This window comes from Papaver somniferum, unplaced genomic scaffold (assembly GCF_003573695.1).
Source record: "Papaver somniferum cultivar HN1 unplaced genomic scaffold, ASM357369v1 unplaced-scaffold_81, whole genome shotgun sequence".
NCBI classification, from domain to species: Eukaryota; Viridiplantae; Streptophyta; class Magnoliopsida; order Ranunculales; family Papaveraceae; genus Papaver; species Papaver somniferum.
Window position 1 is genome coordinate 9,568,793 of NW_020651082.1, and position 12,930 is coordinate 9,581,722.

General features: G+C 35.7%; 1 protein-coding gene, 1 long non-coding RNA gene and 1 pseudogene across 3 annotated transcripts; 2 read left to right on the forward strand and 1 right to left on the reverse strand.

Moving 5' to 3' along the window:
* Positions 1–566: 566 nt before the first annotated feature.
* On the reverse strand, positions 567–5,160 carry LOC113345449. 2 transcript variants are annotated; one of them, XM_026589228.1, is made up of 7 exons: positions 4,778–5,160; positions 3,761–3,987; positions 3,435–3,667; positions 3,313–3,346; positions 2,300–2,368; positions 1,646–1,702; positions 567–940 (listed from the first exon to the last, which is right to left on the reverse strand). In XM_026589228.1, exons 1-7 carry the CDS (start codon positions 5,051–5,053, stop codon positions 643–645), a joined length of 1,194 nt encoding a protein of 397 aa, XP_026445013.1. In that variant the 5' UTR covers positions 5,054–5,160; the 3' UTR covers positions 567–642. The 2 variants fall into 2 exon arrangements, with proteins under 2 accessions (XP_026445013.1, XP_026445012.1); XM_026589227.1 differs by having other exon boundaries at positions 3,761–4,128.
* A 2,361-nt stretch (positions 5,161–7,521) lies between these two features.
* Positions 7,522–8,941, forward strand: LOC113345279 (annotated as a pseudogene).
* Positions 8,942–9,172: 231 nt separating this feature from the next.
* Positions 9,173–12,716, forward strand: LOC113345154. Its single transcript, XR_003358024.1, has 2 exons — positions 9,173–12,081; positions 12,204–12,716. It is a non-coding gene; the product is annotated as an uncharacterized LOC113345154 (long non-coding RNA).
* Positions 12,717–12,930: the final 214 nt, after the last annotated feature.

Sequence of the window (12,930 nt, forward strand, 5' to 3'; positions counted from 1 at the left end):
TTGTGTTTTCTTTTTATTATGGACCTCTAGTTATTGGGCTTTAGTGGGTGGACCTGCCACTAACTAGTATCACTTATAATAGTACCTATTGGTAATTCCTTGGATGAAAATGTATCGAATCTAAAAAAAATATATATTCATTTATATTATAAAATAATGATATTACCCAAAACTTGTAACAGAAGGTATTTTTTTTACAATTTAATATGTACCCAATTTTCAATGCTGAACTCATATTAGTAACTACCGTTGAATCACCAATTAACCGAATTTAAATGTTACAAATCCGAATAAGCTATTTACTAGAGAAAATAAAACAGAAAGATGGGGCTAGGCCTGACCTCTCAAAAGGAAGAAAATGAGACAGCCAAATCAAAACCGATAATATATACAAATTCCATTTGCTTTCATCTATAGTGAATAAAATGATCACCGGACCGGTATGTTGAACATGATACTTGGGAGACTCTTAAGCAAGCTGGTGGATTGAAGATGAATTTGACAATCTCTTCAGCTGCTTAATAGTTTAATATTTTTTTACCCAACTTCCAGTAAAACAAATAAAATAAGAGTGAAACAAGATCTTGAACAAAATAAAAGAGCAGAAACGATGATCCAATCTCAAATTTATGTACAATATGCTTAATATACTTCGCGATTTATATCACATGCAAATATAACAACATCAGGATCTCGATCAGGATGATACTTTATCTTATTCATCTCATCAAAGTATGGTCGTAGGGCAACATTACAACCTTTTTTAGGATCATTTGCATGTTTGAAATCAGGATACAATATCTTATCCATCTCTTCGGATATAACAGGGGGGTCCCCCAATGCTTTGCGAGGCAAACATCTATAAGGATTCGCTTCGTAAGCTTCCCCATCAAGGAAATCTTCCCCGCCGAAAGCTTCAATACAGTATTCTTCAATTTCACTGCCATTATAAGTAAAGACCAAACTAGTTAACTTGAGTTCTTATTAATGAACAACTAATCACAAAATAATATCATGAGAACGACTGTAATACTCTATCCATCCCATAAAAATTGAGTCTTTTTTTCCCCCTTCATTTTTGCATAAACGAAAAAGGGAAAAGACGACATTTTTATGGGACTGAGGGAGTATGTTTTTGTCTTCTTCTAGTCCAAAACAAGTTGGGGTAGGCTAGAAAGAAAACACGACGACTTCCAAGCAGTCGCCCATCTTGGTACTGCTCTTGCTCTTTCCTATAGAAATAGTTGGTATTCAACCAGGTACATGAAAACCTCATTCATCTATCTTGGTACTGCTCTCACCCTCTATTGGTCTACGGTCTATGTTGGCTCGCCACGCCTATCACGAGCTATTTTTATGTGGAAATGGCGGTGTTTTTTACCGTTGGCTTGTCAGACCAATCACGAACCCTCCTCCTTTATCTTGGTGCAGAAAAACTACACATGTGGAGTTATAGAGGGAGTATATGTGTTGGAGTTATTAGTTTGCCATTTTTTTTTTTTTTTTTTTTTTTGAATTAGCATGTGGTTGTTCTATGGAGATGGTCAGCGCAGAAACTCGAACTTCTAACCTTAAGTATGATAGTTTGTCCTCTGACCAACTAGGATATAAAAAGAACAAAAAGCGATGGTGATAATAATGGTACCTTTCAGTAGCATAGTGACCCTTGCTAGGAACTTCAATCCACAATAGCTTCTCACTACTGTTGGCACAAGCACAAGCACAACATAATTTAATTGCTTCAGAACAACAACAGCAATACTGATAAAAATAACTACCATAAGTTTGCAACATTTTCTGGCTCACTCTTATGGATTATTCACAAAACCTTCAGACTAACTCTTATGAGGCACAGTTTGACTAGGCAATAAATCTTAATACAATTGAAACTCTATAAATCAATGCCTTTGGGACCAGAAAAAATTATTAATGAAACGAGATTATTAATTTAACGAATTAGAATTTAGCTTTTGTAAGCCTAGTTGGGATCAGAAAAGGTTATAAAATAATCGGGTATTAATTAATGGAGTTTCAACTGTAATGTCATAAACTATATCATTTTATGCTTTCGTCTTTATTCCTACACAACTAGGAGAACCAATCCCACATTTATAGTGATGTGGTATAGGGCTGTGAATTCATTGCGTCTTATATGCACAAGCTAGCAATACCCATTCTTATTAATTAAACACACACGGATAACAATTAACAAGTCCAAGGGGTGCACATAATTAGAAAAATGATTGTACTCACATAACAAACACAAACAACACAATAAAAACAAGGTAGTAAATAATACCGATGATATGGATACGGAATCCAAATGAAGTCCTTGGGATGCTTTCCGCTATTGCGGATCTCCTCAGCACTGCCGTTAATAAAAACCAAAAAAAACACTAATGAATAACAATAAACAATTAGAGCATGAGCAATGAGCATCATTTAAATTTGTACTTTTTTTAAAACATGGAATGATAAGATTTTTTCACTTCAAGAAAGTACTCCCCAGCACATCCTATATTTGAGAGTTGCAAATAAAACATTTCTACTACAAATTTAAGTAGAAAGTAATATCAAGATTTCCTTCATGGCTATGATCTGGACTAAATTATTTTGGAAATACATCCTTAGGCAAAGCACTATGGTCGGACATTTCGCTTGGCTGTAGCTTAAATATAGAAATCAGAGTGACATTGCACCTCACTATAGGAGAGGGGCTTGGCTTAGCCTATTGAGACAGAAACTCAGTTTTCGTCCAAAAAGTAAATACGATAACTCGGGTAGTCAGGTTCCATATACTGATTTTTACATCCGATATTTCGGATAAATAAGGAAATCCCGAACATTTAGGCATTATCCATCCAAGACCATACATATTTTTCTAAACGGAAACTCCGTTTCTGTGACTCATTGCTTAAGCTTAAACGAGGAATAGATCTGTTCCACTCTTTAGCGAAGCAAAACGAATTCGCCACATTAAAGCTAAGCGATGGTTCATAGTATGTCTTTCGCTATAATTAAGCTATAGCTACGCGAAACAGGCTACTATACAATTAAGCTATAGTGCTTGGCGTTACCTTTGAAGATGCATTTTTGCCAAATTCTATTTTAAGTTTGCTTATACTACATATTAATGACATGAAAAATTAGATAAAATTAGACCTCCACAAAGGTTTTTCTTTTTATACTAGTGTTTTAATATTTCTAGCTTATACCACATACCATGTAACACTCTTTTGACCCTAGCATTGGAGATGCTTTTATGTGTGATGATCAATAAAAAAGATGATTACCATGAGTTGATAATAATACCTGACAAGTGGATGTCCTCTTCGTCGATATTGTTCTGTGTAAACCGTAATAAATTCAGTAAGAATCAAAACAGAATCAAAACATATGCTCGTCCAACAAATTGAAACATTAAACAATATTACCAATTGCAGGGTCCGCAGGAATCCCTTCATCATTCAAAAACGTTGTTAAGAGGGATTCAGGAGTAATCTGATCAATAGTAGTAGTAGTAGTAGGAGGAGGAGAATTGGATGAATCTGAAGAGTACATGTCTCTGTTAGCCATGTACTCGTGTAAGAAGTTAGTGGTGCTGGGTGTGATCCCTATGATCTTTAAACGTCTTTGATATTCTTTCTGCAAGTCATTATCCAATTTCCTTCCATAAAAAAAAGGTGCGCGATAAGAAACCAATGTTACAAGATATAGGGAATGAAACAACTGATAGAAATCGATTCTAGTAACTACTTACGCATAATCAAGTCCTTTGTAATATATATTTTCTTCATCTGGAGCATATGCATACTTGATATAGAAACTGTCTATGGAAAACCCATCTGGATAAGCAATGACTCCATACACCAAAGTAGTCCCGCGGAAATTCGTATTAGTTACAACTAAGCGTATGCTGGACTGCGGATCATTAACACTATCCTTGTCTTGGTCATTCTGGTTATCTGATTCATCACTGTTTTCCTCCTTGTTAACATCAGTAGAGAAATCAGGCATGTGAACAATAACTTTGATATAATTACCCATGTAATCTCTAGTCAATATAACAGTTTGCTCCCCTGGCTTATCTTCAATTTTAAAGGGGAATTCACTTGGTGTCTCCACCACCTACCAAAACATACAAAAACAGCGCATTTCATCACGGTCATCATAAAAATCTTGATACAGCATATCTACTATTGCAGAGCAGTTTGTGGTGTCGTATTTCTAATATCCTTAACTAGTGAAATAGCTAGGGCTAGGCGACATATTGTCGGCCAGAAAGCAGGATGTAGACACGTTATGAAATCAACAATATTTCCTACTAAAACCTATATATTATAAAAAGAAGATGCAGTTGTTTGTGTAAGGACCAAGGACAACCACCATCGGTCGAAAAAGACAAAAGACAAAGCAAAAGACAAAGGATGATCAAGATCAATCTAACTGTGCAGTTTCCTAACAATAAATTGTTGCTAAACCCAAATTAATTGTGAATAAATAAGTATCTATATCGAAATTGAAGTGTCTGTGCTACACATATTGTAGCTGACATTTTTTATATCAGTGTTTAAGGACAATATGACAACTACCCAGAGGGCGTTTTTGATCTAAGATTTCTATTCTTAGATCTTCCAGCAGGTCAAAAATAAAATAAAATCTGATTCAGTTAATGACACACTCTTTCCGGCTAAAGAATGGAAAATCTTTCAATTTGACGACCACAGTATATCAATAATGTAATTCGATAGATAGAATTTCATGAAAATAAACGTACCTTTTTAAGAAGATCTTTTTCAGCTTCCTCACCGGCAGATATGATTTTATCAGATTCAGGCGGTCTCTTCTTACCGATAGAAGAAGAGAAGTGACGAGTTGTAGTCCGAAATAATACTTCTTGTCTATAAATTAAACTACTACTTCGGCTAATTGTATTGCTGCTGTTCTTCAATTGAGGGGTGATGAAGATGGAAGAAAATCTATGAGCGGTCCTCGGATACGCTAGTAGTACCGGGGTTAGCGAAGATGCAGCTTTCCTGATGATTCTCGCCATTTAAATAATTAATTTGCCTGATTAATCAGAAATCTCCACCTCCACGTTCGTTTTCTCTTTACAGGGTTAGGGTTTGATTTCATACAAAAAAGAAGAGGATTCAGGGTTTGGTTTTACCAGCTCCAATTCTGAAGATACGAGTATTATTTCTTTCTCGACAAATGGGTCTGGATCTGGATCTCCTTTGTTAAGTTCGTCCGGCCCAAAGGATTTTTATTTTTACGGTATGGTCACTTTATTATATATGAAATGGCAGCCAACGATCAGATATAGTAAAAAAATTACGGACCTAAAAGGGCTCCCTCTTTTAACTTGCCTCCACTCCCAACAAAAAAACATGCAGCCTTCCCTTTTATTACAAACCGGTGATCCTTCCAGACGAATCCCGACAGAATGTAATTCAATATTGAGTGAAAATTAATTCAATTTTCTCTCACGTGATAAGAATAGTAAAGGCAAGCGAATATATATTCATGACAGAATAAAATACAATATCGAATAAAAATCGATTTAATTTTATCCGATATCTCAAAAATAGCGAAAGCAAGCGAATACTCATTACAGAACACTGAAATCCACCTCTATTTATTATAAAATTATGTTCATGTGTTATCTGTTTTGTTCACTATATTTTTTACTATCTAGCATTCCAAATGAATGATTTTCATTTTACATGATTCAAGCATGGTCATTCGGACAGTGTCTTTAACAAAAAATTGGAAAAATTAATGAAACTTCAATATTGCAGGCCCATCATATATCATTCGTAGCATTTTACCGGATTTTAACAAAAATGATTTGTTTTAATTTAATGTAAGAAACGCAATGAGGGGTGGCCGAAGGCAGGGCTAATGACTGGAGTGAAGTCGTAAAAAGGTAGCGTAAATAGAAGCTCTAGAAGCTTCACCTAGTTCACTCGCCAAGTTTCTTTGCATCTACGACACTAAAGGCGACGTCATTTATAGCCTAGCCATGTATGACTCTGGGGCAAAGGTATATCGGTATCCCTGATTTCGTGCCTCATTTCATTGGAAATAAAAGAAAATTAGTTTGAATATTATTTTGATAATAGTTAAAACAATGTAATTGGCCCTTTCGATGTGAATAATATGTTTTTCGTCGTTTGATTATAAATCTGTCTTCACGGATATGGGTCGGTTTAAAGAAGGGAATATTAAGAAAATACTCATGTGAGGAAAGCCAATTAGGAATGATAGACAGCGTAAATCCACTTCCGGAAAGATTTTGTTGAAAATCTTTGACCATGGTTTCGTATTTCTGACCAGGTGGAGGTATGTTTTTAATATGAGAATGAAGAACAATCAAATCTTAAGAAATAAGAAAAGTGAATTACAGCAGCAGAAGCGCAATATGAGGAAGAATAGAAAAAATTGCAGAGAGACGAAGAAGAAGATAAAAAGAGAAAAGAGGAATGGTAAGTGGAGTATATATAGAGAAAAGGAAAAAGTAACCGCATTTAATGCGAAGAGACGTGTCGAGTAAAAAGGAGCGGTTGAAAGAGACGTGTCAGAATATAAAAGGAAGAGACAGATACGTGTAATAAAGTCTGCATGAAATACGGAATCAAGTCAGTAGGAAAATAAGAGAAGAATGAACAACATCGATTTTGGAAATACAACTTCTCATTCTCTTCTCAACTTCGTAGAGAAATCACGAGAAGAGGCAAGATGTACGGTTATAACCTCGCAAGTCACGGTATCTAGAATTGTAGGATTACAATCTCGCAAGTGACAAATATCAGCATAGAAATGATAAAAATCACAGAGTACGAGGCATAGAATGTGAGATAATAACTTCACATACTTAGTTCGCAATATTCCATATTCAAGAAAGGATAATTCATGTTTCTTATACTTTTTAAGATTTCACAACTTTAACAAAATGAATTTTTCTTTAAAAATCGCTCTTCAAGCAATATTCAAGGAAAAAGAGGCAAGATGTAGGACCAGAATCTCGCGAAAACTAGAAGTCAGCGAGATTATAATCAGAAAGCGTTTGCGAAGACTTCGCAGAATTATCTGAAGAATAACGTAACCGATAGTGACAGCTGTATCACGAGGAAAGTGTGAATATCTTGCGAAAATAAGAATTTTGCGAGATCAATCATTGTACATCTGCGAGAACATCACAAGCCAGATTCGAAAATAAAGGTTGTCTTAGCTGTCATCCACTATGTAATACCCTGTATAAAGGGTTGAGTAACTTTGGAAGAAGGGGAGGTTTTTCTGGAGTGTTGAGTAAGCCAATAGGAGAGAGAAAGTCTAAATATTAGTCTGTAATCTTCTTGTTTTGTGTCTACCCTGTAAATTCAGAAGAAAAACTTTAATAAAATCTTGATTCATAATTGTTGATTATAGTGAGGGGTGTATTGTAGGATTTCCTGCAATTACATTAGCACTCTTATCATCATTTTTGTGTTTAGATCTATAAATTATTATCAAGATATCATGAGGGGTGTGTTTTAGGGAAACCTGCAACTACATATGCGGTTCTACTTAATTGCATCCTGTCTTCTTTTCATCATACAAATTAGCAACAACTTAATTTGAAATTCTTATATTCTGTTCAGTTTTAGCCACCCTCTTTGGGCAGCTTTGGAGATTACAACATGTATCGCCTGAGAAGAAATCAATGTGGCAAAGAGAAATGGAATGTCTTCTATGTATCAGTGACCACATTGTCGAATTGATACCATCCTGACAAACATTTCCTGATGGAACCAAGCTTGAGGCATTCCTTCCCACTAGAATCTACAAATAAAGTTATTGCCAACATATCATCTTGATTCACCAACAATTAGATCGTTGATTCTCATTACATCGTCTTAGTTATGTCTATGTTGTATGTATCAATCAGATTAGTAATCATCCCAGAAACTTTAGGTAGTGCTTGTTAGTATCAATGTCTGAGTAACTCAAATTTAGGATGGGGATCGCCTGAATGAGCTTCATGACTTTCATATCTAATCAAAGTTTTCCACCTTTATGACTCAGGTCATGACTTGCAGACCCCGGTCAGATATTTTTATCAATCTTCCAGCTCTCTGCAAAATGGATAACATGCTTCTTGTAAGGTTGATCAGCCTTTGTTATTTTCTTTTTCGTTTTAGGCAGGAACCGTTCGTTGAAACTTTTTATTATCTACGACAGGAAATACTAGATAGTTTTAGAGACACGAAATTCTAGTATGTTGACAAAGGGATTGAAGCTCCAGATGCTGATGGCTCGGCCTCTTTCCGTAAACCCTTGCAGCGCCAAGAGGAGAAGTGGTGGCTACCTGTACCTCGTGTACCACTGGGAGGTCTCTAGGAAAGTTCCTTGGAAACACTTGCATCATAAGCGTGATTGTACGACCCAAATCCTTAAAGTTGTTATAGCCATTAACAACATTGCTTGAGATGAAATGGAAGTGCCTGAATCATTCTTATGAGCTCTTCCAAATGTAATACAGATCTCACTTGTAATCGGTTCCCACTGTTGTATGGGGAAATGCATAGTAAGTGACATTTTGATTTGTGTATATCAGAATGGGAGAGCCAGCTTAGGAGATGTAATATACTGTTATATTACGTCAGATCAGTTCTCTCCAGAATGCCTTCTCAATTGTCTCGATCTAACATCGGAGCACCAGGCTCTAGAGATTGCTAATCTGGATGAAGCCTCCATTTATGTGTGGCGACGAAGAACAAACGCGAGAACTGCAAACAATACTACCCGGTCCACACCAAAATCATCGTGGGAGATGGTTAAAGACTTGATGGGCGACGGAGATAAGAGGGAATTGCTTTGCTTGCTTTTCCTGAAGCAGTAGTTCCCTGGTCTCTCTCAGAATACCTTGGATATAAGCAAGATCCAATTCAATGTTTGAAAACACTTATCATGCTAGTTGCTTTAGTCTTAGTTTAACCAATCTGAAAAATCTGAAAACACTTACCAGCAAAACCGATAAACATGAACCACGTGTCTGTGACCATTTCAAGTTGTAAATTCGTACTCGAGTCACGGGTGGATCCTTTGACCAGTCTTATCCTTTGCTCTTCTCCCTATAAAGCAACATTTTCGGTCTACATTTTCCTTCTCATTATTCAAATATCTTCTCTCTCCCACTAATTTTCTTCTTCTTGGCTTGGTTGTTTTTACAGGAGAGAGAGAGAGAGATTAGTTTGGAGATGAATACTACTAACTACTTCAGATCTGATCATCTTCTTCTGTTCTTTCTCTTTTCCATATAATTTCAAGATCTTGATCATCTTTTTATTGGTGTTTTGCATCGCAGGGTTGCTGCTGGAAAGGAAAAACCCTGGATCTACCTACTTTGGATTGATTTTGGTGAGTACTACTGCTAACACCATACACTTTTGCTTCTTTGATTCTTCTTCTTCTTCTTCTTCTTCAAATGTTTGTTTGGTTTTCTTAATAATTAAATTGTGATATCTTTTATACTCTAGTTTGAATTGAACATATTGGTTTTGCCTCAATTTCTCATTGTGGTCATGCTTCTTTCTTTGTTTAAAAGCATGGGATAGAGTTTTTATTTTTATACATATGATATCCATGTTCTGTTTTTATGACCTATTTTTGATATTATTAGATCTGGTTCAAATAGAAATGTTTTGTTCTATCTTTTTTCTTATGGATTATAAGGAATTGAAATAAAAGCAGCCAATTAACATGTGTTCTCTGCTATACTTTGGCCCTATTTGATAACTGATTTTAATTCTGCTTCCTTTACCCTGATTTCTTAAGTGACTTCACATGTTATTGAGTCTAAAGATTGATTGTACATCTGAAATTCGACGTGATTAAGTTGTTAAAATGACTTTGTTTGCTTTATGTTGTCTTATTTTTTCGATTTTTCTATGTTTGGTTGATATCATGTTGTTGTACTACTAGTTATGGCTCTTCAATTATCTTTACTTTTTTGAATGTTGTGTCTTAGGGTTAACGTTTTCCTATCATACGTACAAAATGCTAGCTAGTATCACCATCTGTGATGATGTAGTTGTTGTTATGCTTCACTGACTGCTTGTTCATGTTTCTCTCTTGTTTATTAACATGGTTAAAGTTTTTCTTAGTCATAAACTCGTAATCCATGCTTTGTTTAATCCTTTTCTTATGGAGTAAACGGGATAAGAATGAATGATAAACGAGTTAATTAACGTGTATCTTGTACTAGTATATCAAATCATCTTGAATGTTTGTCATCCTTTATGTATTAACCTTTGCTTATGTTTCCTTGGAAGTTCCATGCATCAAATTCTGCTAAAGCACAAAGCAGGCCACCACTCAGTTCCGTGAGCTGAGAGGTGCACCACTCGATTCCGTGAATTGAGAGGTGCAAAGGCAAGCCACTGCTCGGTTCCGTGAACTGAGCGGACGGTAAATGCAAAGGCAGGCCCCACTAAGTTCCGTGAACTTTGAGGTGCACCACTCAGTTCCGTGAATTGAGAGGTGCAAAGGCAGGCCATCGCTTGGTTCTAAGAACTAAGAGTTGCATAAATGTGTGCTAAATGGAGTAAGTCTCACTTACCAAAGCAGTTTCGAGATATATACATTCAGATGCAACTTTTGGAACACAGCCAAGTGAGCTTCTGTTTTTCTCCTCTTTTTTTCTGTCATTTTGCATAAATTTCATTCTTACTTGAGGATTGGAGTATCTTGCTTGTATTTTTGTTGCACAACTTGATTACTTATTGCAGGGACATATTCAGTAGGGAGAGTAGTTAAATCAATCAGCTTGCCTGCTTGGCATTTGATCAGCCTGCTGCCTGGGTCACCGAGAATAACCCTGTTTAGCTTTTTATGTATTGCTGACTACATTATTGATACTCTGGTAGTATATTTAGTTTTGTTATTTCTTTCATAATCAAATCTCATGTTGAATTTGTTTGACAAAAAAGAAAACATGTTACATGTCAAATCAAATGGTACACATTCTTAACTCTATCTCAATGTATGCTTAACTTGCCCTTGTATTTCTAGAATGCTGGAGTTTCTTCTTTGCTTGTAACAGGTCTATCAACCTGTTACTACATTTTTGCCTTTACAAAGATATTTAGTAGTTATAGACAATTGCATACAGGCATGGGTATAATGAAGGTAAACATTTTTAACTTATGTATGCGTAAAATTTGTTGCTAACTTGAGCGTTGGAGCATCTTTTTTGTATATTTCGCAGGTCTTGCCTTTGTATTCCTATGACAAATTCAATCAGCAGAGTTGTTGAAATGGAATGTTGATGCCTTGGGGGGAATATTATCTGTGTTTTTATATGTTTTGCATATAAATTATTTCTAACTTGAGCGTCGGAGTATCTTTTTTGTTTTTTGCAGGTCTTGCCTTTGTATTCCTATGACAAATTAAATTAGCAGAGTTGTTGAAACAGAATGCTGGTGCCTCTTGGGGAATATTATCTGTTCTTTTTCTTTGTTTTGCATAAAATTGGTTCTAACTTGAGCACCGGAGTATGTTTTTTGTTTTGTGCAGGAATTACATTTGTATTCCTATGACAAATTCAATTAGCAGAGTTGTTGAAATGGAATGCTGGTACCTCGTGGAGAATGTTATTTATATTGTTTTTTACTATATTATGCATAAAATTGTTTCTCACTTGAGCGTCGGAGTGTGTTTATTGTTTTTTTGCAGGTCTTCCTTTTGATTCCTATTACAAATTCAATTAGCAGAGTTGTTGAAACAGAATGCTGGTGCCTCGTGTGGAATATTATCTGTTCTTTTCTATGTTTTGCATAAAAGTGTTTCTAACTTGAGCGTTGGAGTATCTTTTTTTATTTTTGTCCTACTATGACGAATATAATTAACAGAGTTTTTGAAACAAAATGCTGGTGCCTTGTCGGGGATGTTATCTGTTTGGCTTTTGAATTTTGATCAGTTTGACTTTAGGGGTATGTCTGGCTTCAGAGGATACAAATGGAGACCGGTCAGTCCTTTGAATTGTATACAAACGAGACCATCCTCTTCCCTGATGGAAGCTACATTTCGGCTCAAAAGGTACACTTCCAACTCTTATCTTATTCACATCAAAAGTATATATTCTAACTCTACATTTACCTGTTTTTGTGTAAAATTCTTCCTGAGTAAAGCTTCCGAATATCTTCTTCTGTTTTTGCAAGTCTTGCCTGGTTATTTGAAAGCCACTCATTAGGGAGAATTTCTAAAGCGGAATGTTGGTGCCTGGTAGAGAATGCTTGCGTGCTTAAAAACTAAACCAGTCTGTTGTCAGGGTATGTTCAGGCCAAAGTATCTCATTTTGAGCCTTCTCAGACTGTCAGTTATATATTTAGTTATATCATTTGCTTAGTTTTCCCTTGTAAGTAGGAATAAAAACATGGGGATCCAGTAGTGGGGAGCTGATGAGTAAATTACTACGGCTAGGAGTGCGCTAGAAATTCTGTGGTACACAGAGGCTTGCCTTATATGTTGTTCCTTAATGTTACCTTCTTGTATTTGAAAAGAGTTTTGATGGTGAATGTGATGATACAATTGCCTTGGTCATTATCCTCCATTAGCTGTTACAGAATGTAGAGAGTATCCTCAGTATGCCATTGTAAAGTTAATTTTTTGTTTGATGCTTGGGATTGACTTACCACAGATTTGCATCATTTATGAGAATTAGTAGATTTTGACTGATTGTGTACACAATTTTCATCGGGTTTAGCTTAGGAATACGAGTGTATTAAAATTGCCATTTTCTTGACTGTTTTGGTGTATGATAAAGGAAACACTTGGTTGCAAAGATGCCTTGTGTAAATGGCTGTCACTTACAATGCTTCTTCATGATTGTTATTATGTAAAAAATCGTGGGGTCCTATAAAATGTTCAGAAAAAACAAGATGTATG

What these genes read in the sequence shown, in the direction of transcription:
- LOC113345449 (XM_026589227.1), bottom strand. Translation starts at nt 5,053, where the DNA reads ATGGCGAGAATCATCAGGAAAGCTGCATCTTCGCTAACCCCGGTACTA. An exon ending in TCCTGCGGACCCTGCAATTG is followed by an intron (nt 3,347 to 3,434) that starts GTAATATTGTTT and finishes CGGTTTACACAG; the next exon opens with AACAATATCGACGAAGAGGA. An exon ending in GGTCACTATGCTACTGAAAG is followed by an intron (nt 941 to 1,645) that starts GTACCATTATTA and finishes TTATAATGGCAG; the next exon opens with TGAAATTGAAGAATACTGTA.